Here is a 27,544-nt window from a genome sequence, read left to right on the forward strand (position 1 = left end):
AGAAAACGCATTTCGGGCCCAGGTCGCCGCTTCGGGAGGAAGATGCTTTTCTCCCCCCGCCGCCGGTTTTGCTCAGTGGCCCCGAAAACCGGCCCCAGGGTGGCAGCATGAGGCAGGCCGGGCCAGGCCCCGGAGCGGATGCCCGAGGCGGGCAGCGGTCGGCCGGGGTTCTCGCTGTGGAAGAGGCGCCCGAGTGGCCTATCCCGCGGCTCTGCCGACACTAAACGAAGGGAAGGGGCTTCCTGCGCCCCCCGCCTCCGCTGCCGCCCTGACTTCCTGCCCCGCTCAATGACGGCGGCGGGCGGAGCTGCCCGGCGCTAAGATGGCCGCCTGGAGCGATGGGGCGCGGCCTCCCCTTCTCCCGGCGGAGGGCGGGACTTCCTGCGGTGGGGCGGTGCGCAGCCGCGATGGGGGAGGGGTGAGCGCGGCGGGCCGGCGGCAGGCACCGTCCCCACGGGGCGCGGCGGCGGCGGGCCGGGCATGGAAGTGGAGAAGATGGATGAGAATGAATGGAAGTACCACGGGGAAGGCAACCAGAGCCTCGTCGTTTCTCACTGCCAGGTGTGTGTGTGCGCGCGCGTGGTGGGGTGGGCTGCGATGGGTAACGGCCGGCGGCGCGCGGGCGCCCCTCCCCCTCCCCGCCGGGGCCGCGCCCGGGTCTCCACAGGCCGCCGGGAGGACCCGGAGCGGACCAGGCCTCGTGTCCAGCTGAGTCTTACCGTGCCTCCAGGAGCTCGGGTCTCCGCCGGCGGGAGCGGCCGCCTGCCTCTCCTTTTCCCCTTTCCCCCCCCAAAAGGAGTTTCCCGCCCGGTCGCGAGTGCCGCGGGGGCGAGTGTGTGCCGTCCTGCGGGAGAGGGCAGCGGGCACTTTCCCTCACGCCTCGCCCGGGTCCGGCAGGGGCGGTGGGCGGGCGGGCAGCTGGTGACTGGGCAGCTGCCGTCTGGGAGCGGGAGTTGTGGGGAAAAGTCCTAAATCCGGCCTGATCCCCTGCGACGCTGTGGTCGTGTCGGCGTCAGGGAGCGGGAGATGCAGGGAAGGAGCGTTTGTCCTTTTGTCACTGGCTCGTTTTCTGTACAAGGGTTCGAATTCTCGCTGCGGCGCTGATCCGGGACTCCGGGATGTAATTTCGGTTTCTGGCTTGGCCGTAGACCTCAGCGTGAACGGGGGCAGTCACTTCACCCCCGAGTGGCCGTTTACTCTTGGGGTATGTTTTGATTGGGGTTCTTTTTATTTTATTGTTAAAAAAAAAAAAAGGAGGAAAATAGATCCAACGTTTTGGTGAGCAGTAACAATTAAATGAAGCTAAATCCAATCAAGCAGACTATGTCAGTTAAAAAGCACATTGGCTGCTGTTACTGAATTCTTGCCTACTTGTATGCGTATTATTTACTTAATATATTGGGACACGTGTCCCATAAAAGAGTTTATTCTTTTTCTAAAATGTACTCGTGGCTATTTTTATGGTCTTAAAAATATGTTTGTATTTCAGCTTAAATTCTGGTATGGATTTGCCACAGAAAGCTCTTGATACTTCATAGATCTAAAACCAGTAAAGCCGAAATGATAAAATGTAGGCTTTATGTGGAAAAAATCTATAATAAGAGTCAAATTCTGAGAATTATTTTCTTCATAATGTCTAAATGAATGGCTGAAAATACTAGTTTTTTTTGATGTCTGTGTTCCGGATTATAAGCATAAACTAGGTATAAAAAATGTTAACATATATCAAGTCTGAGAAAATGCTGGAAATCTTACAGTGCTCTCCAAATGTAAGGAGGAGCACTCTTGTGGCTCTTGTTTCTTCCTTCTCTTGCTTTATATAAAATATTTTTTAAAATATATTTTTGTTACAAGAAGAAAGTGCATGATTTTGTTTCCTGTCTAACTTTTAGCTTTGAGAAAGACAGTTTAAAAAATACTTAGTCACTGAATGATAGAGATGAGAATACATAATGGATTAATAGTGATGTAATTGTGATATCTTTAAAGACCTGGAAAGTGAGGGAGTTTGCCAGAGAGTCAGGATAGTTGCTGAGTGTGTCAGTTCTCTTTTTAATAAGATGCTAAAACTTTAAGAAAGTAAAAGTGGAATAGGTATGATTTTTCCTTTGTAGACAGTTTTGAACCAGTAAAGCTGCTGTCTTAGGGCTTTGTGCCTACTGATGGTGCACTCTTGTAAAATTGCAGTGTATAAAATACTGTTTAGATGTTAATTGTTACTTTCTGCCTCTTATAAACAGGCTATACTTGCATGATTAATCATTGTTCTTGTGATCTGATGTCAAGTCATTCTCAGGTTTGTGTGAACAGAACAGCAGCATAACTAAGTGAATTTAATTTTAGCTCTCCTTGCTTCGTTCCATGTCTCTTCAGTTCATGTTTTTTGTGTATAAATGGTAGCGGGAGGGACAGCGATTTGCTTGCAGCAAGGAAGATGTGAAGGGATGCTCAGATACAAGTGCCAGGGTTGTGAGAGGCCAGGGTGGAACTGTGTGTGTGCTGCTTGTTTCCATGTCCTCTCTTTTGATGTGTATGGCATTCTGGAATGCGAGGAGGAAGCTTGTCCCTATCTCTGTAGGTCTGAACCTCTCTGATCTCTGATCCAGAAGATGCTTCTTCTGGAAGATCTATGAAGTTCTAAAAAAACGCGAAACAATAAAATATAATAAAAAATTATCCCTGTCCTCCTGGAGAAAAGGCCATGAGCTTCTTTGCCCTTTATAAAGTAAGATCTAGGGAGTTTTGTTTCAACTCCTGCCCTCTGGACCGCTCTTCAAAGCACTGCTAACAGGTACTGTGCAAGCTCACGTATCAAGCACAGGGTGTTTGGGCTAGGGTGAGCAGGCAGCCTGGGTGGGTGCTCTTGTTCTTGGTTGTGTGGAGTGTGGCTGGTTTGGGGGTGAAGGGTAAGAGGAACAAGGTGTGCATCATCAGTTCTTGGTGTTCCTGCATGTTTAAGGCTATGCTTATTTCTTTGGTTTGCTTGATTCCCTGTATCTTTCTCTTTAAGACATGAATGTAATGCACTGTTAATCCAGAGTTAGTACAGTACCAAAATTAAAAACTTGGTCATAGGAAAGTCACATGCCCAATAAATAGCTCTGCTACCAATGAGCTGATAAGCCCTAGATGCAGGCAAAAACATGCAACCTTTTTTTCCAGTGCCTTTGAATGGTGGCACATAGACAAAGGTTTGTCTGACAGTCAGACGTTGGCATTTTGTGGAACATGCTCTGTTGTTCAGGCGAAAGTGTTGTAAAGTACTGCTTGATGTGCTGTTTCTTCTTCCTAGTTATTAATCCTGCAGAATGCAACAGTGACTAAAGTTTCCCTCCGTGCCTGTGCTGCTACAGCCTGCGGAATGCTGTACTGAAACTAGTGGCTGAAATCACTGCAAGCGCACCTTTGTTCCTTATTCATGCAGTTAAGAAAAGATGACTTAGGCAGGCCTTGGTCCAATCAAGATGTCTCTTCTTACAGTGGTAGTTCTACAGAGTTACTTTAATTAGTTCTCTAGCATTTAGAAAGTGATTTGATGACTAAAGATGGAATGCCTGTGCCGAGCATTTCCAGTTACCATTGTTATCTCTGGAGCTGCATGGTTGCTTGGTGCACACTCAAACTTCTGCTTTCGTGGCTTTCTAAAGTTTAAGTTCTGATGAATCTAAAAGTCTGGAAGACATAACAATATCATGGTGCAAATTTCTCTGTAGATAAAGCTTTTCCTGTTGGTTTTTGTTGCAGCTGTGATTAAGTTAATCTAAATTGAAACTGAATTGTGGTCAAAAAGCCTTTGTGTCTTGGAGCCTGCTGAAATACTTCTGGTAGAAAATGAACAAAGACAGCTTTCCTCTCATGATTTTAGCGAGAAATACAACTGGCAACTCTGGTTCCTGAAGACAGTGCTTGAGACGGTCGGAAAGATCAGTCTGAAGTACAGAAAAACTGCAAGTTCATTCAGGCAGTGTCTGTATGATCCTTGTCCATAGGCCACAGTTTTGAATATTTGATTGAATCATAGTATCCTCATCAAATTACTCACTTGCCACCCTTCCCACCATCCAGTGAATTGTCTAGTTACTTCTAATTGCCATTTCAGAGATGCATGAAGTGCTGCAGTACAGATACAGCTCTACAAAACCTGAACCAAGCACTGTCACAGAAAGCCAGGCAGTTTAGAAAGGATGCTTCTTACTCCCTGTGTTTTTAATAGTGTCACTCCTTCCACATTTAGTGTGGCTTCTGACTTAAAAAGAGGGATAAACCACGCTTTCCCTCCTCCTCTCTGCTCTTGAGCAGTAGAGAGGGTTCAGAGGAACTGCTCTAGGAGAGTAATCTTCTTGTGTCTGTTGACTATCTAGGTTTTTCAGAAGTGAGCTGCTAATCCTCATTTGTAGTTCTGTGTTTTAATCAGTTGTTTGCTCTTACAGAGACACTTAACACTTCATTTCAAAAGGCTTCAGGAGATATTTGTAGAAAGTAGCATAAGCACCTCTAGAAATAATGACTCGTATTTCCTTTCACTGTTGAAACATGTGCTTGCAATCTCCAGTTTTTGCTTTATGAGATAGGGTATGTACATTCCTCCTGTGTGTTGCTGCAGTTGATTTCTACTTATTTTTAACCAAATGCTTAATTTTAAAATATGTTTGAACATTAAGCTTGTGTTTCAGGGTGACTGCTGGGAGGTGGTACAAGAGAAGAGGAGGGTTTTTTCCCAGCTTGTTTTTTATTCAGTGAGATGGTCCAGAGGAACCTTGGCGTGTGCTTGCAAAAGGTTGTGGTTTGTGTCCTCAGATGCCTTGATTGATAGTAATGAACTACTACTTGTCTTGGAGCACTTGCAGCTCTAACAGATATCCTTGGGTTTTGGTATGGGACTTAATTAGTAAATATGTAAACTGTCTCAGAGCATATGTAAGCTTAGGAAATAGAAAAGGGAGTGGGATGGTAGACAGAGAAGGTAAATGAGGCAGAGCTAAGGAGACTGGGTGAAGGAGTAAAGTCTGAACCAAACCTGCAGAAGATTCCCAAAGGTGGTGCCTGTAGTAAGTGAATAATATCTGGCTCTTCTCTGATTTTTTTTTTCCTTCAAGACATATGGGTAAAGATGGAGGCTATCACAGTGCTGACAAATGGCAAATTACTCTTAGTGGAAAATTTTGTCGTAATAAGCTTACTTTGAGAGAGGATCATTGACAAGATTGTATGTTGAAGACACGGGTTTTTGCTGAAAGAGTGAAAAGCTTATGGTCAGAATTACTAGCTAGCTGCAGCTTTCCTATTTGGTCTTGTTTGGCAGAAAGAGAATGATGCTGATTATTAATTGCAGTTTTGGTAAGAGAGTTGTCTTGGGGCACTTTTTCTGATTATGTTGTTCTGTACAAGTTCAAACACCTGTGTGTCCTGTTTCTTCTTCCATTGTTTTTTTTTTTATTGTGTGCAGTTGGCTGAATTTTTTGTCCTGTTGAAATTAGTGTAAGTAAAGTATAGCCCCCAAAACTTCTGAGTTGTTAATGAGAAATCCCAGATCCCTGACTATAAAGTGGATTTTATTCTGTTTTTTGTTCAGTTGTGTTCTGTTTGGTTTTTTCCTTAATGTCTGAGGAATAGTGAATTAACATCTGTGAACATCTTGAAATATATTTCCTTGATTTCAAGGAAATATGGAACAGACTGCTGATTCCTGAGTGAAAAGAGTCTTCAGGTAGGGGAGAAATACTGAAAAAACTAGTTCCTTGCAAGTTTACAATAGCTTATTAACAATGGCCTTCTCTGAATATTTCTCTGATTTAAAATATGGCTAAATTATGGTGTCTTGGTTCTTTCACAGTAAGCAATTATCAGAAAAGGCAGGATGCAATTTCTATTTATTGATTTTTATTTTGACTAATGGGAAACATACAGTTTTCGTAAGACTTGAACTTAAACATTTTTGTATCCTTGAGGAGATTCTTCTATTTAAATTCCAAACCTATGCAAATTCTTATTTCTGATGGATTTCATGCTCTAAATGTATCCAAAAGATTTACCAAGGCTATGTGATGTAATATAGGGAGGAGTTTTTCATCTGGTTCTGTAGAATTTTCTGGAGGAAGCAAAACTTATATGTGAATGAGTTGGATCTTGATTCCAGCATGAACTTCAGTGGGTATTAAGGGGCATTAAAACCTCTTCTGCCATTTTGCTAGTTTGTAGGGCATTTCTTTGACCGGATTTCTCCAGCATTGTATTCCTTTGGGGTATGCATACCTAAACATTGCCTAGCAAAAAAACCCCACCTGCATACCCTTTGCCTACTTAGGAAAAGGACAAGAAAACAGGTGGTTGCCTAAATGTAATATATTGCTTTGTTCTATATTTCCTAGTTGTAATGGCTTCCCCCCACTCCCCCCACACCATTATTGATTTACTTATTGTAAGCAAGTAGAGGAGCTTCTGCCCAGATTTACTGAAGCAAGCAGCTATAAAAAACAGTTGAAAAGCCAAGTATGTGATCAGGGTATGTCGTCGGTGGAAAAGAAAGGAAGAGATGCCTGCCTTGCTGTAAACAACAAGTTTTTAGGAACAGGAGGCAATCACAGTTTGAGTTGGAATTCGGGACCCTTTCTGGCAACTGTGTGAAACTGTATGCTTCCTTGCCTTAACCTTGGTTAACTGATATTTAAATACACATCTGTGGTCACTGGAAAAAAAGTTTTGGTTTTGGTTCTTTGGCTAACCTGTGATTGCAAATGTCATAGCTAATTGGGCTAACTCTACTTGAGTACAATCTACAAAGCTTTTACTATAAATGAAGAATTAAAAGTTGGAAGCACTTCCAGTTCTGTGGATTAGCTGCAAAGCCTTTTTTGACCCCCCCCAAAAGTCAGCAGCTTGAATCAACAACTATATAGAATTTTAATTCGATATTGCACTAGTGTAGTTAAATTTACTTTTTCTTTGGCTTTACTGGATATCTGCGTCGAAAGGATGCTCTGAATGCAGTGTAGTGTAGTAGTATCTTCCATAAGGTGAAAGGGAAAGTGGTGGGGCTGAACGAAGAGAGGAGAAAGCACAGAAAGTCAGCAACTAAAACTTCTGTTATCATATTAGTGCCTTAGGTTCTGTAGGTGGGAAAACACAGCATGTGTGTGGAAGGAGATGGGAGACAGAAACACTGCAAATCTTAGGTCTAGTACTACAATGTAATACAGCAGTGATACTTTAACTGTAGCAGCAGCAACACCACTCTCCTCTGGCCAGAATATGTTTTTTCAGAGGTGTCTTCTTATTTCACTAATAATAGAGTGCTGGAGCAGACTTGTCCTCTGATGACTTTCTCTTGAAATTCAAACTCCACTTTATGGCTTTTTTTTGTTTGTTTGCTTTTTCTTTTTCTGAGTGACTTCTGAGAATGCTGAAGGCTATGTGCAATGAAAATGTAAAACGAACTCCGGTTTTGCAGGCAAGCTCAGGAGGTAGCCTTGATTAAAAATCATCTAGTTTTTTCTGTTTGGGTGCTCGCTCAAACTCGAATGGGTTTCTTTTCACAGTCAAGTCGATATCTAAAAAGCTTTTTTTTTTCCTGTTATAAGTGTTTGGTAAATGGTGTAGTTCATAAGACTACACTTTGTCTTTTCTGTGCTGCATGTGTATCTTCCCTCAGTTGGCAGCAGTAGTGGGCTGGTTGCTTTGGTGGAAGTAACTTGGCCAACCCAGAAGCTATATAGGAGTGGTCAGTCTAATAGCCTGTTTTATTCACTCTTTTGGTTCTTCCCTCAATGCCAGCCTTTCAGTGGGTGTTTTCTTTGCCTCAGTATATTATTTTTGAGATATGCAATAACCGTGTTCTGACCTCCTGGTTTTGTTTGGGAAGGGACAGAGATGCTGCATTCTATTGAACAGTTGCCCAAGACTTGCTTAGGTTTCTTCTAGCTGAGGTGTTTAGGATGCTTGGAATTACTAAATTGTTCTAACTCTCTGTTTTATTACTTAACTTCATTCTAATCCCTCTTACTGTTTTGACTTCTTATTTCCTCCCCTCCTTATAAATATTTCCTGAAATGCCTTGTTTCCCCAACGTAGCAGAAGTGAGCAGCTTAAAGGAAGGAAGCTCGGTACATGTTTCCGTGTTCTTGTTGGTATAACTCACCTGTATGAGATGGATGATGTATTTGATACGCTTTTAAATGTTAAAGACTGGATTTATTTCTTGCTTGTTTTTAATAGGTAGGGTGTCCGGGACATCTACCATCTTACCCAGACTATGTGCTGAGGGCCAGGCATCAACGGGTTTATTCATTCTGTTCTCACTCTGGTATGTGTTTCATCCTAGTACCTGTGGGCATATCACTTGATACCGTTTCAGATGCTGTGATTAGGTGGCTTAGCTGAAGGGCAAACATTTCCTTCTCACTCATGGCTAGTGCAATCATAAAATTCTCTTGGAATTGGTACCATCTTCATATTGTAAAGTTACACAAAGCGTAGTTATGAAGCGAAACCTGAGTTAGCGCTTAACTATCACGGGAATCTAGATCATAAGCAAGCAGAAAAAAAGTGGAATTGAATACCTGAAGTCTGATGCAAGCTGTGAGCTCTTTGATAAAGAAAACAAGTATTGTGGTAGTGTTTGCTTTCCAATAATGGTTTAATATATTGAAAAGCATCAAGCCAGGTGCTATGTCAGAAATTCTTTATTCATGTAAAGAAATAAAAAGATTGTTCTTAAGGGACTCCTATGCTAAATAAGAGTATTGTGATTTTTGAATGCTTCCTTGCATTTCATGTGAGCAATTGCTAAACTTCCTCTATACTGGCAGGAAATGTAGCTTTCCTCACTTTGTTTTGTGTGATCTTATCCACCTTATACAGAACAAAACTGGGTTAGAAAACAACGTTTGTATGCAGTATTACTATGTGTACTTCATTGCAAGATGAGCAAGATTTTCCAGTGCTTAGTTTTTCATTCTCCCACATTCCTTCACATTGTACAGCACGCTGACACCCTTGGTGAGGAGACCTCTAAAAACGTCTTGTGTTGAGTGTTGTAAAGGTAAGTGTTGATTGAAATGCCCAGGCAGCATAGCAGGCATGGTTTTTTGAGTTTTTTAGTTCTCAGAAGAAGGAAGTCTCCTCTGTGCAGCTGCCTTTTCTGAGATGTGAAGATGACACCTCTTTGTCCATTTGCCTCCTACCCAGAAATCACATTTTCTGAATAGCAAACCACTGTTTTGTGTTTAAATCTCTCGGACTAGAGTTAGAATTCAAGGGGCTGTGGAATGTAAATTTGGAAAAAAGTGTCATAATAATTTTTTTAGTTGTCATATGCTGCATGTAGCTCTAATGTGTTACTGCAGAAATAGCTAATATCAGCAAGATAGTTCCATAGTTCATATTTAATACCATGGAAACTGTCATTAATTTGCATTTGCACGTCACTATGTTCATGTAGGGCTGGAAGAGCAGTTTGTAGTTTAACATACCACACACCCCCCCTTTTGAATTTTAGATAGAATGCACTTTTTGTAGGCGTCATGGCTGTATGCTGTCATAATCCGCTATGATTATGTTGCGCTGAATAACTGCAGTGATGGTAGAAGGCTTGGTATGCTTAGAGCTGTGTTTTGTTACCTCTTCAGATTCAGCAAAAGTCAATGAAATAAACAACCGGTTTTTGCTGCATAAAGAAACTCAAGAGCCTTTTCAGGCACCGTTCTCTCTAAAAGTACTTGACGTCCTATCTTCATCTCCTTAGGTAGTAGTTGATGGTGGTGCGTGTGATTGATCGCAACAAATAGTGTAGTAATAATTGCAGGGAAAGATTTGTTACCAGTCTTTGAAAGTTTCCCCTGTGTTGACTTGACAGTTGGAAGTGTGTGACTCTTACATGTACAACTTTAAAACAAATGTGGGTTTTCTTGTTCTGCTTGTATATCATGTTCCTTTTCAAAATTATTGGCAACAGAATGTAGTAGAGAGGTAGGTAACTTTGTGATGTAAGATTGCATATAGTGCTTACAAAAATACTGGTGAATTTTTAGATACTGCCATTTATGAGATGGTGTGGAGTGAGGGAGATGAGGTAGGTGGGAAGAGGGGTGGATTTCCCTTTGGGACTTAAAAAGCTGGTTCCCGAAGTGCCTTGGTTTCTACCAGTAGATCTTGTATATGTGAACAAAAGTTGGTAATCAACTAGATAAGAAGCTTTTCTAGTTATACTGGGCAGTTGCCGGACTAGATGTTAGAGTCATGCTTTGCCTCTAGACAAAAACACTTAATTCATGCTGTTTAAAATAATAAAAGAGTAATATCAAATGATGTGGACCTGCTTATCTGGAAAAGCAGAAACCGAAGTGATGTTTCCCAGGCTTTGTAGTTTGGACGTTCTTCATATTTTCATACAGAAGCTTATTTTAAAACCGCTGTGGTAACAGCAGAGGGAAAATACACATATTTCTGTACTTCTAAACAATTTTACCAGCATTTGAGCTTGTTTTTATGCAAATTTTCCTATTTCTTTCACTGGCACCACCTGTTACAGATTTTGTTAATAATGCAGCAAGAGACAGAAACCTGAAAAAACCTCAGTGATGCAAGCAAGGTTTTTCTCTGAAGGGGAATATCAAGATTATGGATTTGCCACAGTTGTGTTTAACTTGTGAGAACTCTCCAGTTCAGGAGGCCTATGTGGTAGCTTTATCTTATAACATGGAATTTTAGAAGATGTTTTGGGAAAATGTGAGGTCAATATCAAACATCAAGCTGTAAAGAAATAAATGTAAGCTTTTATCCTGGTTTCATAATGCTACCACCTAATCCACAGTACCTGGATTGATCCCAGTTGTATTTTGGCCTAACTACCAGGGACTACTTTGGATTTGGGTTTCATTAAGGATTAAAATAATAGCTGTAGTAACCACTGTGGAGAAGAAAAATGCTTGCAGCTAACCTTCACAGGGACTAAGACCAGCAAACGAACTCTTCTTATCCAAGATGCAGTAGGACAAGAGTTGTGTGTACGCATCCGCGTGTTTCTGTGATGTCAGTCACTTCTTTGAATACATTTTCACAGCCCCTCCCACAGCTTCTTGTCACTTCATTGGCAACCATTAACCTTCAGTTATGATTTAACCCAAACAATTGTTTTATGACAGGGTGCTAAAGAGGTGTTTGCCTTTCTTGGTGGGACCTTAAGCTTAAGGCTGGTGTTTCAAAATACTGTGGCTTGAGATAGTGCTCCTCCAGATTTTAGGCTCCTGGTTACATCATCCCGGCTGCCAAGCAATTGTAGACACAAATTTCAGTATCCTTGCTGCTATTGTTTGTATTGAATTTCCTGTAACAATTGGAAATGGTTTTTGTTGTAGCCCTAGCATGGTCCTGGATGCCAGTAAGAACAACGTTGTTTGTTATCTGTTCTCAAACTGCTGTGCCCTCATGTGAGAGTTGCACTTAAATCCTTTATTTGGAGGGCAAGAGCAGTCATGTTTGATATTTTGATGGCTTGGTTTTTTTTGTTTAATCTTTTGTTGCTAACTGGATTCTGAACATATTTGCAGAGAAAGGGCTGCTGGATTAAAAAAATTGTATTCTAAATTCTTCCTTTGAATTTCCTATTTTTCTAGCTTGTCTTGCTTCTTCAAAAGATGGGAAGCCTCTTAATGTTTCATGTGTTACATTTGCTTACCTCCGTGCATGGTTTCTTTTTCTTCTTTGCTTGATTTTTGCAGCCTGTTTTTTTCATCTTTTTGTCTGTCCAGGACTATTATCCAATTAACTAAACACTTTGGTAATAGTGCACTGATGGAAGGGGTGTTAAGCAGTGGAAAGGCTTACAGAGGTGCATGTAGAAAATTGACATTTAGGGAGCATTAGGATATAGTTGTTCTGATTTTCAAAGTGCTAAGGAGTAGTGATAACCTCTTAAGAAATCTGTTCTGTTCTGGATTTGGGCCATTCTTTTGTGTGCAGATAAGCATGTTCAATCTGTAAATAAAAACATTTCTAGGGAGTTTAAGATAACTGACAAAAAAAACCCAAACCCTTATGGTAACAACCACCCACAATATTTCCAAGTAAAGAATCAGTCAAGTGAATCAGTAATGCAACAGAATGTAAAATGTGGACCAGTATTTTCAGTGGTCATGTTTCTGGAGCAGTTGGCGTCTTTGACATCTGATGGGTTAACCTTTGTTCTGTGGCAGTGTGTTTGTGTAATACCTGTGTCGTATTGCACAAAGAGATGGATCTAGCAGAAAGCTTCCCCCCAAAACAAGAAAAAGTGGTTTTGGTTTGTTTTTTCACTCTGATAATCTAATAGCCTTATGAAGGCATAGTGTGGCCAACTGATTGAAGTGCAGCTGTGACTGAGAAGTTTTGTTTGAACTTTTTCCTTTTGACATCTTTAAACAAGCAGTGTGTTCTTCTTTTGCCATATATTGTTTTGGCCATTTTATCCTGGCGTGTCTTTTCAGAAATGATTTGGTAATGAAAAAATGCTGTAGTGAGTCCTGTGAGAGCAATTGGATTTTCCAGAGCACTGGTTGGAAGCTTGTTGGCTGGGAGCTGATCAATAGATAAACATTTACAATGCCCTTGAAATGCTGCAGGATCAAGTTACTGAATTGAAGTGATGATTAGATCCACTGATCCACTTGTTTATGAATATTTAAAGTAGGGGATACAAACATTTGAAACACTATAAAAATAAGATGCCGCGTACACAGAGCGCACAGGCTCATCAGACCTGAGCTCTGTAATCCACGTGTAGGTCATAATGGGAGAAAAAGAGCAGGTGTCACCCAGCAGTTTTGTGAAATCCAGGTGATTACAATTAGTGTTCAGTTTCTCTGTTGTTGTGACACTCGTGCCGTTTAGATCTTGCAGAACAAGTTGAATCAATATTCAGCAAAGTATCATTTTACCCGAGAGTGTTTTCCAGATGTAGGCGAGCCATGTGATTTATGCTGGCTTGAGGCTTTCTAGATACTGAAGGGGCTGTTTGGATTTCACTAGCAATGTCTGAATCCCAATCTTGTTTTGTTGGTATTTTAGACTACACATTGTCATCTGTTTTGCTTTTCTTCTGCTTTTTCTCTATATGTTAGTAATTAAAGATAACTGCAGTGCTCTCCCACTCAGCACTGTCCAGAGACAGCTTTCAGCCCTGAAATGTGGACTATATCTGGTGCTGTCATGCTATGGGATTTTTTTTAGTGGGAAGTCATTTGGTAGGGAAAAAGCTTAGATTCCATAAACCTGATTTGTAACTATAGCATTTTGTCTGCATTATCTTTTTCAGGGAATCTAAGTGTTAGTACTTCTTTGACAGTGCTTTAAATAGAATGTAATCCTTTTGATGTGTCTAGGAGAGGTTCAGATGGAGATGCTGAGTGACTAAGAGGTGACTCCAGAAAACAGCTGTTCATCTCTACTGTGGTGCCCAGTTTTTATCCACATTGTATATGGATAGGCTGAAGGGCATCAGTGGGAGTAAATACATTGATCAGATATTTGGGCTGACTAATCTGAGGTGGGGCTATATGTTGCCTCGCCTAGTAAAGCTGCAGGTTCCTTAGTACTATGTCAGAATTCGATTTTAATGTAACAGTCTATTTACCAAGTGTAATGGTTAATTTTGGCAAGATTCAATTGAGAGAAAGACAATTCAGGTGACTTCTGTGATGGAAGTCACTCTTTTAATAGGCTTAAGGAGAAAGGCTTAACTTCGGACATCTACAGAACTTTAACTGAACTCTTAAAAATAAAGGCTGAGGATGTTTTTAGAATTTGTGTACTTTGAAAATATGAAGGTGTTTGAATTGTTACTAAATTTTATAGAAATTGTAGAAATGACAAAATTTAGTGATTTTTTTTTTTTTTTTTAAAGATAACCTGCTGCATTTGTCCCTGTGTTTACTTTCTGGAAGTTTAGAAGTAGCAGGTTTTAGTGTTTATAAGTAGAGATGTGTAGCTACTGCTGGTAAGTGTCTTAATATTTTGTAATGCTGTGCTGATACTGTAAGCAGATGATATCTAGGTGGGTCTTCCTTTTTCTCCACCCCTCACTGCCCCTGACCTGTGGCTCAAAAATGATGGGGTGTTTTTCTGTTTGTTTTGATGCTGTGTTTTACCAGATTTTCAGTGCAGTGCTATAAACTAAGGGAGTATTTCTTCTGTTACACTTGGCAACTGGAAGCGCGGAGTGGCTGCCTTTTTAAAGTGGTGGCAAATCTGGGAACAGACGTTGATGTATTTGATTTCAAGTCGAGTGAAATAACCGTCTAAAATGCCTATTTTGCCCCTCCCCCTTTTTTTCTTAATTTCTCAGAGGAGATAATTGTCAGATTCCCCAATCTGTGCTGTTCAGAAATTGTGATGTACTTAAATGCTAATGAAACCATATTCTTTCCTGTCTTTCTTTAGCGCTGTGTGGTGCTGCGGTTTTTGAAGTCCCCCCCCGACCAGAATAAGGTAAGATTCAACATCTACTGTCAATAAAAGCCCCCAGGTGAGCTAATAACAAGTCTGAGGAGAAACAGGAAACCTGTGAAAGAACTGTGACTGATAGGAGTAAGAATAGGGGGATGTTTTGAAATGCGCCTGTGTTTCAGGAGTTTTGGCAACAGGAGGAAATTTGAGGTCCTTTTACATGACTAAGATTATGTGACTGCTGATATCAAGACCTTTGTGTGGGACAGATTGTGAGACTGCACAGTGTAGAGGGTATGGCTGTCTGTAAGGATAGCTGTGGCAACAGAGAAAGCATTAAATGTTGCACGTCAACGTACGAGAGCGGGGTGATGCTGACAATGAAATGACAGGAGACACAGGAGTGGTGTCATGATGAAGGTCTGCTGTTGGCTACTTGTTCAGTAGCTAAAAAGCCATGGAATTTGGACAAAAATATGAAATATTCACAGAATAGCCTTTGTCAGTGAGTGATTTTAGTGTGCTGTCTTGCAAAAGGAACACAGTGAGACACAGTCTACCAGTTTCTTGGACTGTGGCAGAAGGTTTTTCTGTTCGAGAAGGAACTGAAGTGATTTACCTTAGATTTGTTTTAACAGAGCTAAAAAATGATCAAGAATGAAAGGTGGAGAGCAAAAGTTTGGTGTTCCAAGGTGAAAAAAAGAGAGCACAAGAGGCAGGAGGTTCAAATTCTGCTGTTTCCCTAACCTCCTGAGTAGTCTTTAGGGCATGTTACCTGAGAGATGCAGGGAACGGCTTGATTTACAGCAGCTTCTGAACGACAGCTTTGTAAGGTTCAGTGGCAGACTGTTCCGTTGAGAAAGAAATACAAAAAGCATTATGACTGTACTGAGAGCTGGCCATGAGTGCTTCATTTTAGGAAAAAGAAACAAGGATGAATGTAAAGTAAGTGTATAGGAAGGATGTTTTGCTTTAAATGAGGAAGATGAATGCAAAATGCGTCCAGTTTAACAAGGGACAAAAGAGACATTTCTGAAGAGGAAAGCAGAGGAAGGTAAAACCCATGAACACAGTGTATGTATGAGTTATTTGATGGCTTTTCTGCTACTATTTTACTTGAAAAGAAGTCTGGTAAAATTAAAGTGTGATTCAAGTAAGTTTTTTATCTGCTTATAGTGGCAGGATTTCAAAAATGTATCCTGTGCCTCTGTAGTAGTTCAAGATAATGTTTAGAGTTTTTATGGGAACAGGGAAGAACACAGTGGATTGGAAGAAAGGAAAATGTTTCCTGTCTCAGTTTTTAATATAGCAGGGAGAATTAGACCACAAGTTTAAGTAAAAAGTCAGTTTATTATTGCCACTTATTTAAGAAAACAAAACACTGAGTACCAGCTTTTTTCCTGTGTTTTTTTTTTTTTTTTTAATCCAAAGAGATCATTGTATAGTAATTGTTTTAAAAAAATTGACAAAGTACGATGAAGTCACAAAGGAAGCCAGGAAGTGACTTTTCACAGTTACCCACCACAGCATTGAAGCTGATAGTACTTCTGCGGACTGCTTTAGTATGCATATAGGTTTTTTGTGATTGGGATAGCAAAACACAAGAAAAAAACCCTCCTGGCTGTGGTGTTCTGTTAGTATTCCAATGCTGGTCAGGTTCTTGAATGTTTTTTTCGTTGTGTAATCAGATTAATAAAATTGCTCAGAATCCATCCAAGCATGGAGGTGGATGGCAGTAGGTATTCCTGTGGGCTGTAGCTGATGAAGCACCAATGAGTTTGCTTTTTAGAAACTGTTAGCAAAACTTCTATTCAGAGTTGCCCCAGACAGGCAGGCTTCTCTTCTTACCCGTGTAACAGCAAAAAGGCCATTTGTAGACGCAGGCAGTGGTGGAGCATACTTCTGGAAGCATTCTAAACAGTCTCTCTAAATTCATGCTCTGGATTGATAAACGTATGCTGTAAGGGCAAACTCCCCTGTTATGTGTAAAAGTGCTATGTTTTGAGGAAAGCTGGCTTGTGATGGTTCCAGCATTCTTTCTTTGCCTTCTATTGTGATTGTTTGGCCTTCGTAATATACAATTCCTTTTGGCTTTACTCTCTAAATGGGAGATTATGTATTTTGAATTTATTTTATTATTCTGGTGATTTTTTTTTTTAAAGCATCGGGTTTCTTGGAGCAGAGTGGAAGACTATTTAATCTTCAGATCTGTAAACAAGTTCTGGAGAATCAGAGTTTTGTGTAAACTTGGATGTAGCAACATGACAACTGTAGAGGAGAAAATGTTTTTAAGATGTAATCTGTATTCCTGACTAGTGCACGATGAGTTAGGATATGAAGTGTTACAGATCTGTGCATGACGTTGTAGCTCATCCAATGTAAACAATTTTGAAAGAGGCAGTTGAAGCCAAATATTTTCTAGTAAGGCATGTACTGAAATTCAGATGTGGACAGATGCATCTCAGTCTCTTCTGCTTAACTCCTTTGGTAAAGGTAAAGTCTGGACGCTGCTTTGTGTTTATACTCTTTGGTTATTAATTTTCGACTAGATAATCTAGGAGTTAAACAAGGTGGTGTTATTGCAAATTGTAGTCTTATTGTTACAATTCAGTGGTTTAGTGTAAAATAACCATGATCAGTAATGTAACTCTGGGGCTTGCATTTCTTGAGTAGAAAGTCAAGTGTCAGGATTCATGGAATTATTTTAATTGCATATTGCTGATTTTAGTGTATAAGTCTTCTGCAGGAATGAATTTTTTGCCTCTCTATTGTATAGAAACTATTTGATGAGTTTTAGTGTTTTGCTAAATAAGCTGTCAGTGGTGATGGGTGCTTCAGAAGCTTTTTTATCTGTGTTTTATAACGTTGCAAGGTGATGCTCCGGTAGCTTGGTAGTTTTTTTTTGTTTCTCATTCAGAGCACATCAAATTTACTTGCTCTTAAAAGGAGGTGAGCAGGTGTCATAAGCTTGATTTGTAATTTTAAAGTTCTATCTATAATTTTAACTGGTGAGTCTTTCCTTGTAGTAGCAGTAGTGGTAAATGTCCTGATCTTCCAAAGTGCTTACTTCCCAATATGTGTGTGTGTACACATATACATCTATGTATGTTAACAAAAAAAAGCCTGTGGGTACTATGTACATAAGCAAACCGTGTCAGAATAGCCTGTAAGTGGGAATCAGCTGAGACTTCTGTTTCTGTATAAGATGATGATAACATTCTTCCTCACTATTCAGAATTTGTATAAGTTAAAGAAAGGCTTTTGCTGTCTTTAAAAGGGCAGAATATAAATTGAAGTTTTTGCTATAGTATGTGTGCAGAATTGTCATTTCCCACTTCATCAGGTGTGGAAGATACTTACTGTAACTATTGATGTTTTAAATGGCCGGGGGGGTGGGGTTTCTCTCTGCAAAGCAACTACTTCTTCCCCAGCCCAGAACACATGAAACACAAGGGTGGGTGGATGCAGTGTGTTTGCAGTCTGCTCAGGGTGAGTGCGGAGGGCTGGGGAGCTGGCATTTCCCCAGTGGTGGTCTTGGGCCGAGAGGAGTGAAGGAGCTCAGGCTGCTGGCAGCCCTCTCTGATGGGCCTCGGCACGTTCAGCACTAGCGATGGGGCACTGGCCTTCCTGGGAAGCACAGATTGAGCAATGCTGCTGTGAAATACCCTTTTGCATACTCATGTGGGTGGCCTGCTCATGCATCTTGTTGCTTATTAATTATTTTTTCTTAAATACACTTCTTTAGACCAGATGAGAAAGTTATTCAGGCATCGGAGTGTGTGTTCTGTTCTAAGGCTCAAGCAGTGGAAGGTTGCCTGTTGTAAAGAGGCTCCAAGCTTATTTTGGCTCCCTTAGAAGGATTCCGGGAGAGCTGTTCTGAGAAACAACTCCAAGTACAATATGCCAAGCATTTTAAAGAATAAGCACTGTCCTGACCTTCATAAAATTTATAGAATGATGGAAATTCTGTGTGAGAGCTTTGGAAAAATTGTGGTTTTCCTACTTGCTGCAAAGGATTGGGTTTTTTGGTTAGTGCTCTGCGTACTGAAGTCACAGTATTTAGTACAGTGTTACTGAAGTAAGTGTGTAGTAATGTGTATCACTGTAGGGGTTTTTCTTTCTGTAAAGCATTGTTGCATGTTGCAGTATTGTGTATTGCTGCTTCAGTCTGGAAGATGAATCCTGCTAGAGGACGAGTATTAAACTTGTTATGTAGTCTTAGCAGACCTGTGTTACAGTAACAAACTAATCTTTCTAGTCCTACATCTTGTGTAAGTCTGTTAGGTAACAAACCCTTCCGGGTGGAAAAAAAATCTACCTTTTATGATGGCATTATAAACCAAAGTTAATAAGATCGCTTGATTAGTGACAATCTCCTTTACCTGTAAACACTTTTAATTTGTGTTGGGTGTGGCCTTCCCTTCTTTCTCTAGACTTTGCCATTACATGAGTGTCACCCTCTTAGCATTTTGTTTTCTCTTAATCTGCTCCGTTTATTTTCCCCCCTCCTGCTCATGTTGTTTTCCCTTTGTTATTTTTCTAACTTGAATGTGAGTGTTGCACTTCCTCTTCCTCCACTGTTACTCAATCCCAAGGGTAAATCTGTCTGGTTCAGTGCTACATAGTGTACAGTGGTAGGCAGAGTAGTGTTTTTCCAGAAGAGGTTTGTTACAAAAGGATGCAGGAGCTTGGAGCTTGTCTGCCATAAAAATAAAATGCTGTGTGGAGAATCAGAGTATGCTGGAGTGCGGGATAATGTTGTAAATCTTTTCTGCTACCTCCTTAATGAGCAGAAGTCCGTCAAAGTCAGACTGCACCAATGTTGCTGTCCTGCTTCCAGTAGTCACTTAGTGTTGTTTCTGTCTAGCTTGGCATGCCTTGTAGAACTTTTGTGTTTCCTTATAGCCAGGTAACATGAAGTTCATGGAAGATGACATTATAGTAAGATTTTTCATTGTCTGGGGCAGGATTTGGCAAATTCTGTACCTGTTGATGCAGAGATTTTTTATGTGGCTAAGACTTTTAGGCCTTTAGGACTTCTAAATATCCAGGTGAAGTATTTTATAACACTCAAAGCTTCTCCTGCACATCACCTGTTGCTAAGAAGGCATGCTGTGCATCTCTTGACTATTACAGTTATTTGAGCTGTTTTAAGAATAATGGTCAAAGAGTAGATCTTGAGTAATTGCCCCCTCTTCCACCTTTTCCATTTTCTCTGTCCTTTCCCCCTGTGAAACTTAAGAAGTCAGAACTTCTGACCCTCTTCCTGGTTATCCCAGCCCCTCAGACAGCAGTAGGGAGATAAATGTAGCAGATGTTTCATGTGTCTGTTTAATTTCAATGTGCACTGACTTACCAAACTCTGTAGAACAATTAAGCTACTTCGCTAAATTGTTGACTACTATGTGTATGTATTCTTAAGTGTTGTTTGTCGTTATTTCATTGTTAAATTACCATGTTTGTGTTCCAGACTTCAGAGGAAATACTACACCATCTGCAAAACATCGTAGACTTTGGAAAACATGTCATGAAGCAGTTCTTTGGGGAGAACTATGTTCACCATGGGGTAAATCTTTTATTCTTAAAATAAATGGCTTATGCACTGTAAGCACTGAAGTGTTTTGGGAAACGCTGCAAGCTGGTAAAAGGAATTAATAGGGTTTGCAGATATTCTTGAGCAAGATACATGCACAAACAGCATTTGAATCAGATCAGAGATCCTGCTCTGTGCTGGATTGCACTCTGGTCTGAGCTATTTGAAGCTACCAATGGTAACGGTGGTTTCTGTGCCCTGCATAAGGTGAGAGGTGTGTGAGACAGATTTTTAGACTAACTGCAGAATAAGGGGAGCAATCTGGTTTCTGTGTAGTCAGAGATAACATTTTTTCCTTGCTGCTTGCTCTGTTCTTCAGGGTGGCCAGATCTAATTAACTGGATGTCAGATCCTTGAATGGAAGTTACACCTGCTCCTGGAACCCAAGTTCCAGAATTCTGCCTTGGAAGGGTGGGATGTGAGACATGGGATGGGATTAAATGGGATTGTTTCATTCATGAAAAGGACAAAATGATGCAAGTTTCTCCATGCACATTAAACTTGAACTGAAAATGCTCTTTCTTCATGTATTTATTTAAATTGGTTCTTGGTTTCACAGTGGAGTAAGTATTGTGTGTGATTGCAGGTACAGGTCTTCACATAGATGGTTAATCAGAGGGAAAAGCTGCTGATCATACAGTTTAGTACACTGTTAGCATCCATTGAACTTTGCTATTCCATTTTAAGGCCCCCAAACTGGATATTAATTTTTGTGCTGAAATACATTTTTTTTTTTTTTAATTAGGAAATTATTCAACTGCCTTTAGGCTTCGTAAGACAGCTCTGCTTAAAAATTCAGCCAGAGAGACCAGGTAAGTGCCAGGGTTAGCATTAAAAAGGGGGCCTTCCTCAAGCTGTAAAGCGCTGTGCTTTATTTTAAAGTAAAAAAGCATCATACCTCAGAATGTGAGGAAACTTTTTTCAGTATCTGGACCATGACACTTGGAAAAATGGGTGTATTCTGGAACTAAAAATTGTGTCTGATACTGGTGCCATTAAACTGGGGAAAGGGATCCTCTGTAAGCTGGTGTTTGTTAAATCTTGAACAAGCTTTCACCTTGCTGTGAAGTTCTTTATAAAGGTCAGCGAGGGAGGTGGAAGATGCATCCTGAAACAATTGTTTTGATTCCATCAGTTACTTCTCCTGGAATGTGCACAGAGCTTTGGAAGGAAGATCGTTTCAGAAACTCTCCATTACATTGTCCTGTTTTCAGTGTTAGTATTTTACTTGGGGCTAAGCATCTCGTGTCTTACGAGTCATAGCATTCAAGCAGTGTGCGACTTAATATTCCAGGTACTCATGTCTCTCTTTTCTGATATCTGGCATGTCTCATTGCGAGGGGGTGCAGTGTCACAGGCTGTGCTGCCTTTAAAGTTTAATGAGCGTCTCTGGGATATGGGGCAGTGCTTGCTTTCTCCCGACTCAGACAGTGCTCTGGGGTCGCTAGCCAGTGGTGAAGTGTGAGTATGCTTTTCTAGTCCCCTTGGATGGTGGCAGGGGTTGAAGGGGGCAAGTGTGCGAGGTAAGGGTGCATTGACCTTGTGAAACCGTTTGGAACATGCTGCAAGACTCGAAGCTTGGCAATCCCTGACACAGTCAGTGTGAAGTGAAGTCCTGCAGAATGTGGTGTCATCATTCTGAGTCAGCAACACTTGGGTGCATTGTTCTTCATGTATGGCTAAAAGTACAGTAAGGTGTAAACTCTAAAATGGGCGAAGAGAGGAGGTGTTCCTCATGGCGTGTTCATGCTGTTTTCTCAAACGTTCTCGGGAATGGCCAGAAATTCCTGCTTTTGCGAAGTTTCTTGAAGAAAAATGTGGTATTAAAGTACTATAACCAGTACTTCGATTCAGGGGAAAAAAAAAATGAAATGAATATACCTATAGTGAGCACAGGACATTCTGTATTGCTGACCTGTCCTCACCTTTTTGAGAAACAGTTCCACAGTGCCGGAAACCAGCAAGGAAAGTAAATAGTGTTTAATAAAAGTTACAAAATCTATGATACTCTGGTAGGAGTGAATGATAGAATTCAGTTTTATTTCTTAAATTTTGTGCGTCCACAGCTCCTGGGGTTTTCTTTAGAGGAAGAAATGTGGATGTGAGCAGCTGTCCAACTGGTATTTCTTGCTTTACGGCAGCAAATCTCGCTGTTCGTTCTTAACAGGAATTTTTTTTTAAACCTTGAGGAAAGAATTTCCTTTAATATTATCTTTCACACAAACCTGTGTGGAACTCCTCTAATACTTCCGATTTCTGGGTCTGTCTGATTTGACAAGTGGCTCTCAGATGAACATGGATGTACTTTTGCTTGAGTTTAGAAAAAACCACAAACCCCAGTGTTTTGTTGGAGAAAGATTTCTTCTTGCTTGTCCTAGTGAAGTACAGCATGTAATTGCAGGCTGATGCCTAATGAGGCTCCTGTTTCTTAGATTTTGTTTTTCTATTGTAATATTTTTCAGAATGGGCATTTTTCTTACCAACAGAAACTATAACAGAACATATGTATTCCATATGTCTGTTCAGTAACACAGATATCTGAAAATCTAGGAGTATGTGCTTATTAAATTTGAACTAAAATCTCGCAGACCTTTGTCCCAAAGGATGCATGTGGAGGGAGATTATTTAAAGGTTTTATCTATATAATGCCTCTTAATCTTAGTCTGAAACCATTGTGCTACTTTGTTTCTTCTCAGGATCATTAATCTGGACTATATTAAAAAATGCCATTTTTAAAAGGGTGGTCTTAGCAGAGAAAATTCTTGTTTGAAGTTGAGAGCTTGTGAGGAGGGGGAAGTTAACTTTTGTTCCTTCTATGTTCCTTTTCACCTTGTAATTATGTTGATGTAAGCACCAGAATGGCTAAGAAGAGGCTGCATACAGATAAGGAGTTGAGTGAAGCCACTTGCAGGTTCTGCTTAGATTTACACTTTCTCCTGAACTTCTGAACAGTTTATGATATTTCTGCCAGTTTTCACAGGTTCCTCTTGACTAGACTGAGGGATGGTAGTTCCTGCAGTTCTAGTAAGCAAAGGTGAGATGGCACCTTTGAATACAGTAGTCTCTTTACCTCTTGTTGGCCAACTGAGTGCACTCTGTTGCTGTTTCAGGCCTCTCACTGATACTGGAAACCAGCTGTTAAAAGCAGCTCTTGAGGCACTCTATGTACTTATGATAGTTTTGAGGAAACTGAAAACAGGTGTTGGTAATGGGGAAGGCAAATTTATGCAAGTGTATGATTGGGTAAAGACTGCTAAACTGTGTCCTGTCTACCTAAGTTTGTTCTGATCCCCCACACCTGGTGCAGAGGACAACTACAGGGTAAAATAAACACCCACACACCTAACTTTCTTGTTTGTGTTTTTGTTTGTTTGTTTTCTCCAGAGTCTCGCTGTGATAAAGATATGGACACTCTTAGTGGTTATGCAATGTGCCTTCCTAATCTTACCAGGCTGCAGACCTATCGTTTTGTGGAACACCGGCCAATCCTCTGCATAGAAATTAAGGTATTGAAAGGGAGAAGAACCTTCTGAGGGGTTTGTTTTGCATTTTTAAGCACATACTGATCAGAGCAGTTTTAAAGGAGTGCGGCAGTGGCATAAGGCAGAGCTCACAGCTTTCACTGTGACCCACAGGATGAAATATCCCCCTCCCCCTTCCAATTCCTGATCTTTCAAAACTTGAGAAATTCCCAGATATTACTAGACTACTTTTGTAGGCTGCAATAGTTTTGTGTGTCCTTAAGTGAGGACTCTAAACTAATTGGGAAAATAATATACAGTGACATATATTAAGCTTTTAAGTGTTGGATCTTGACTGGTTTGTTTGGTTTTAGTTTCCTTAAACAGAAGAGATTTGCATATCATGTGCCTTTATATTTATATAAAGAAATACATTTATATTTGTAATCTTTTTTGTTTCTTTGTTTTAGCCAAAATGTGGCTTCATTCCTTTTTCCAGCCATGTTTCACAGGAGATAAAGCACAAGGTGTGTCGTTACTGTATGCACCAGCATCTAAAGGTAATGTGTTGTTTGGTTTTTTTTTAAGTAGTTGTCCTGCTTTCCTTTCACTGCAGTTTGCTTTGCTATTCTAGCCTTGCTTTCCTGTTGAAACTCGCATGTTGTTGCTTAAATCTCTGGTATGACTAAAGATAGTAGGTGGGGATACATGCCTGAGTTGCTGGGTGTGGATCTGTTCAGTGAGAGATGGAACAAGTTCTGTGGGAAGCTGGAAGCAAAGAAATACAAGATTAGTTTTTGGGGACTATTAATGCTGCTGATTGAGTAAACTCCAGTGTCAAATTCCCTACTGCTCACCAAGTGCATGGTGGCATTCCGTAACTTACAACAGCATGTAACACACATGGAATTCATCTGACTGATGCTCATTATGTGTCTGAAATGATATAACTGTGTCTTACTGCAACTTAATGTGAACTTTCTCCATGCCTTCCATTTGTGAATGCAATCTAAGTGACTTGAGCTAAATATGATGAAGACCACCCCTACTAGTCATGAATTGTACATTCAAAGGGTTTTAAATGTCATAGCACTTCTGAAGACAGGATGTTAGTGCCATGCGCCCGACACTTAAAATAACTGAGAGTAGTTACTCCAGAACATGGTTAACAGCAGTGGTGTGGGTTTTCGACAGGTAGCGAACGGAAAATGGAAACGACCAAGTAAATATTGCCCATTGGATCTCTTCTCAGGGTAAGGAACCGTACAGATTTCTTTCTCAGATTATTTTGACTTTTGCTGTGATATTAAGGATGATCAATGCCTGCTTGTCTGATTTTTACAGCGGATATTTCTGGTGCTGTAAACCTTTTTACACCTATTTCGGGAATCAGAGTTGCTTACTAATATGCCAGTGCCTTTTGCTACATACCAGTACACCTAAGAGCTGCTTGCTTTACTCAGATTTAAACTTCTAATTGTGAATAGTCACTTTGTGACTTCAGCATGCATAACAGGCTTAATGGGTGTGTTCACTTCAAGTGCCTTGTTCTGATTATGCAGGGTCCTCCAGGCATGGGTGTGAACACCTTAAAAGCTGTGATAAAACATTCTTGGATTTATTTTTTCCCCCCTAGAAATAAACAGAGAATGCACTTTGCTTTGAAGAGCTTATTACAGGAGGCACAGAACAACCTGAAAATATTTAAGGTAAACAATCAAATCTCTCTGCTTTTTTTTTTTTGTGGCTTTTAAACAATTTAACTTCAGCATCTGAACAGTCAAGATCCTACTTCAACCCGACCTAGTGAACACTGTCACTATTGGACCCTACCAAAAGAAGAAAAAGGGAAAATTCTTAGTTAGATTTCAAGGTAGGACAGGTAAGTAATAATTTCCCAGAACTACTTAGTCTGAAAGGATCACCAAGGAGTAATTAATAGAAAAAGACTTTTAAAGATGACCAAAGTTTTAAAATGTTATGTGCTTCTTCCTTCCAAACTAAACCATTCTCTGATTCAGGAGGAAGATGATAGACAACTTTGCATGTTGCTGAAAATATTTTTTTAATTATCATTACAACACTCGTGTCAGCCAACTGCACAGCCTGCCTCATGGAAGAAGTAGAAAGTTACCTTTTTTATGGAATATAGTTAAAATATAAAGCAGTAACTGATGGCTTCTGCAGATTTTCAGATTAATTTTAGGAAATCAGATTCTTTACAATTCATTTCCAGTATTAAAGCAACTGTTTGAATTACTTAAACTTGTAGGAACTGTCCTGTTTTTTTCTATTAGTACAGGTAACAATCACACCTTTTCTGTCCCTTTTTATAGCCTTCTGTTTTCCAATCTGGCTTTTAAAAGAAGGTCGTTTCATGTAGTGCTTTTTCATCACTGACATTATTCAGAAAGAAGCGATAGGAAAATGTGCTAAGTATCAGTTCACTTTTATTATTCTGATTGCTTTTAGTTGGTGAAGTTGGGAAAATAGCACTTGACTTAAATGGGCTTTTTGGTCCTCACTCAAAGGTTATCACTTGTGGTACCCAGTTAAACTTGAGGGCAAATTTGCAGGAGATTGGGAACGTGTGTATTTGTATGCAGGCTCTTATACAATTTTATGTGCTATGTGTCTTTAAATCTGATGCTTCGATTAAATACAAATAACTGGATTTTATGACATGCCTAAATCTTTTTTTTCTCATTTGTAGAACGGGGAACTAATTTATGGCTGTAAAGATGACCAGGACTGTGTCTCTGACTGGAATGAACTTGCTCGTCACTTAAAACCTTTCTTTTTTCCATCCAATGGGCTGGTCAGTGGACCACACTGTACAAGGACAATTGTTAAAGAACTAATCCACGTTATAACTATGACGCTACTAAGTAGTACTGATGCCTGCAGGGCAGGTGATATGAAGACAGTTCCCATTTCACAAGGAAGAAGCTACTGTGAAGCAAGTGCTTTTAATAAGGAGCTACTAAGAAATGGTAAGAAAGAATTTCTTGAGTGCTGTCAACAATCAACTGTTATCACGTAATGATTCACGTCTTTGCCTCTCATTTGCAGTTTAAGGCTGATGTGAGAATGGAAACAGTGGAGTCTTAGTGACATTTTAAAAATAGGTTCTGAGCTGCAGAATTGCTAGATAATTGTTTTTAATATGACCTTGTAGTGAGCACTTTTAGCATTACCTACTGACAAGGATAAAAATAAATTTAGAAGGTGGTGGAGGAAAAATGGAAAAAAAATACCAGTTTGAGCTCATAACTGTCATGGGTATTTCAAATGAGGGGGGAGTTTTTATGTTGTATGTGATGAAGTTGGCTGCTTTGGTTGGTTTGTTATGTGACGCCTGTTTCTTGCCTTTTCCTACTCCTGTCAGCCCTCCCCAGCTAGGGTGTAGCTCATTCTGTTTTATTCTGCTACTCCACTCCTGGTAAAGAGAAAGGTATGAATACTGGAGGGAAAAGAAATGGGAAGTGAGAGTTGGAAAACTTAAAATTATGTTAATCCCTCAGTGTGGAAGCTCTAATTATTCAAGATGCTGCTAGTTATCCTAGTGACAAAAACAGCATGGTGCTTACTCTGCTTTTGAGGAGAATCTTTCCAATTGCTGTTTGCTTCTGCTCTGTTATGTGGAGAAAGCGATCTGACAGAAATGATAGCAAATACAAATCTGTTTATACTATATTAAAGCGACAGGATATTTGAAATGCAAAACATTTCTCCCAGCAGTCATGCTCTTGAAAGTGAATTTGTGGTGGCTTCAAACTCATGAAAAATTTCTCTTGTAGACTCACACAAGTAGATTGCAAGGGAAGTGTGTGGGTTTGGGGTGTTTTTTGAGTAATTTGTAGAGTTGCATACCAGGTGTTTTATTCTGCAGCCAAATATGTGGTGTTTAAATGTGCAGGTAAGTATGTGCACCTAGAACATTAGTGTTTGGGAACTGAAGTTGTTTTGGTTCGGTTTTTAATTCGCCCTGTGATTGGTCTAAGGAGTATTTGTATTTGCTTTGTAAACAAGCACATGTAATGGCAAAATGAAGCAAAAGACAACACTCATGTCT

General features: G+C 40.2%; 2 protein-coding genes across 9 annotated transcripts in view; one reads left to right on the forward strand and one right to left on the reverse strand.

Annotated features, from left to right (window-relative positions):
* Positions 1–401: 401 nt before the first annotated feature.
* IPPK (inositol-pentakisphosphate 2-kinase) overlaps positions 402–27,544 on the forward strand; it is a 44,804-nt gene continuing 17,661 nt past the window's right edge. For 2 of the 7 annotated variants that reach the window (XM_075096558.1, XM_075096556.1), the window contains exons 1-10: positions 402–561; positions 1,079–1,204; positions 14,410–14,457; positions 19,886–19,981; positions 20,754–20,820; positions 23,393–23,514; positions 23,940–24,029; positions 24,664–24,722; positions 25,106–25,178; positions 26,183–26,462. In XM_075096558.1, the coding sequence (XP_074952659.1) occupies positions 481–561; positions 1,079–1,204; positions 14,410–14,457; positions 19,886–19,981; positions 20,754–20,820; positions 23,393–23,514; positions 23,940–24,029; positions 24,664–24,722; positions 25,106–25,178; positions 26,183–26,462 (1,042 nt within the window). In that variant the 5' untranslated portion in view covers positions 402–480. Of the gene's footprint in view, positions 562–1,078; positions 1,205–8,211; positions 8,300–8,978; positions 9,038–14,409; positions 14,458–19,885; positions 19,982–20,753; positions 20,821–22,951; positions 23,043–23,392; positions 23,515–23,939; positions 24,030–24,663; positions 24,723–25,105; positions 25,179–26,182; positions 26,463–27,544 lie in introns of those variants that run through there. The other 5 variants (XM_075096559.1, XM_075096557.1, XM_075096562.1 and 2 more) reach the window with 5 other exon arrangements.
* Positions 22,028–27,544, reverse strand: part of CENPP (centromere protein P) — a 173,062-nt gene continuing 167,545 nt past the window's right edge. Inside the window, exon 11 of one of the 2 annotated variants that reach the window (XR_012661102.1) lies at positions 22,028–24,237. The gene's annotated coding sequence lies outside the window, so the exon portion shown is untranslated. The remainder of the gene's footprint in view (positions 24,238–27,544) is intronic. The other variant, XM_075096567.1, reaches the window with a different exon arrangement.

The sequence above is a fragment of the Phalacrocorax aristotelis genome, chromosome 6 (assembly GCF_949628215.1).
Source record: "Phalacrocorax aristotelis chromosome 6, bGulAri2.1, whole genome shotgun sequence".
Lineage (NCBI taxonomy): Eukaryota > Metazoa > Chordata > Aves > Suliformes > Phalacrocoracidae > Phalacrocorax > Phalacrocorax aristotelis.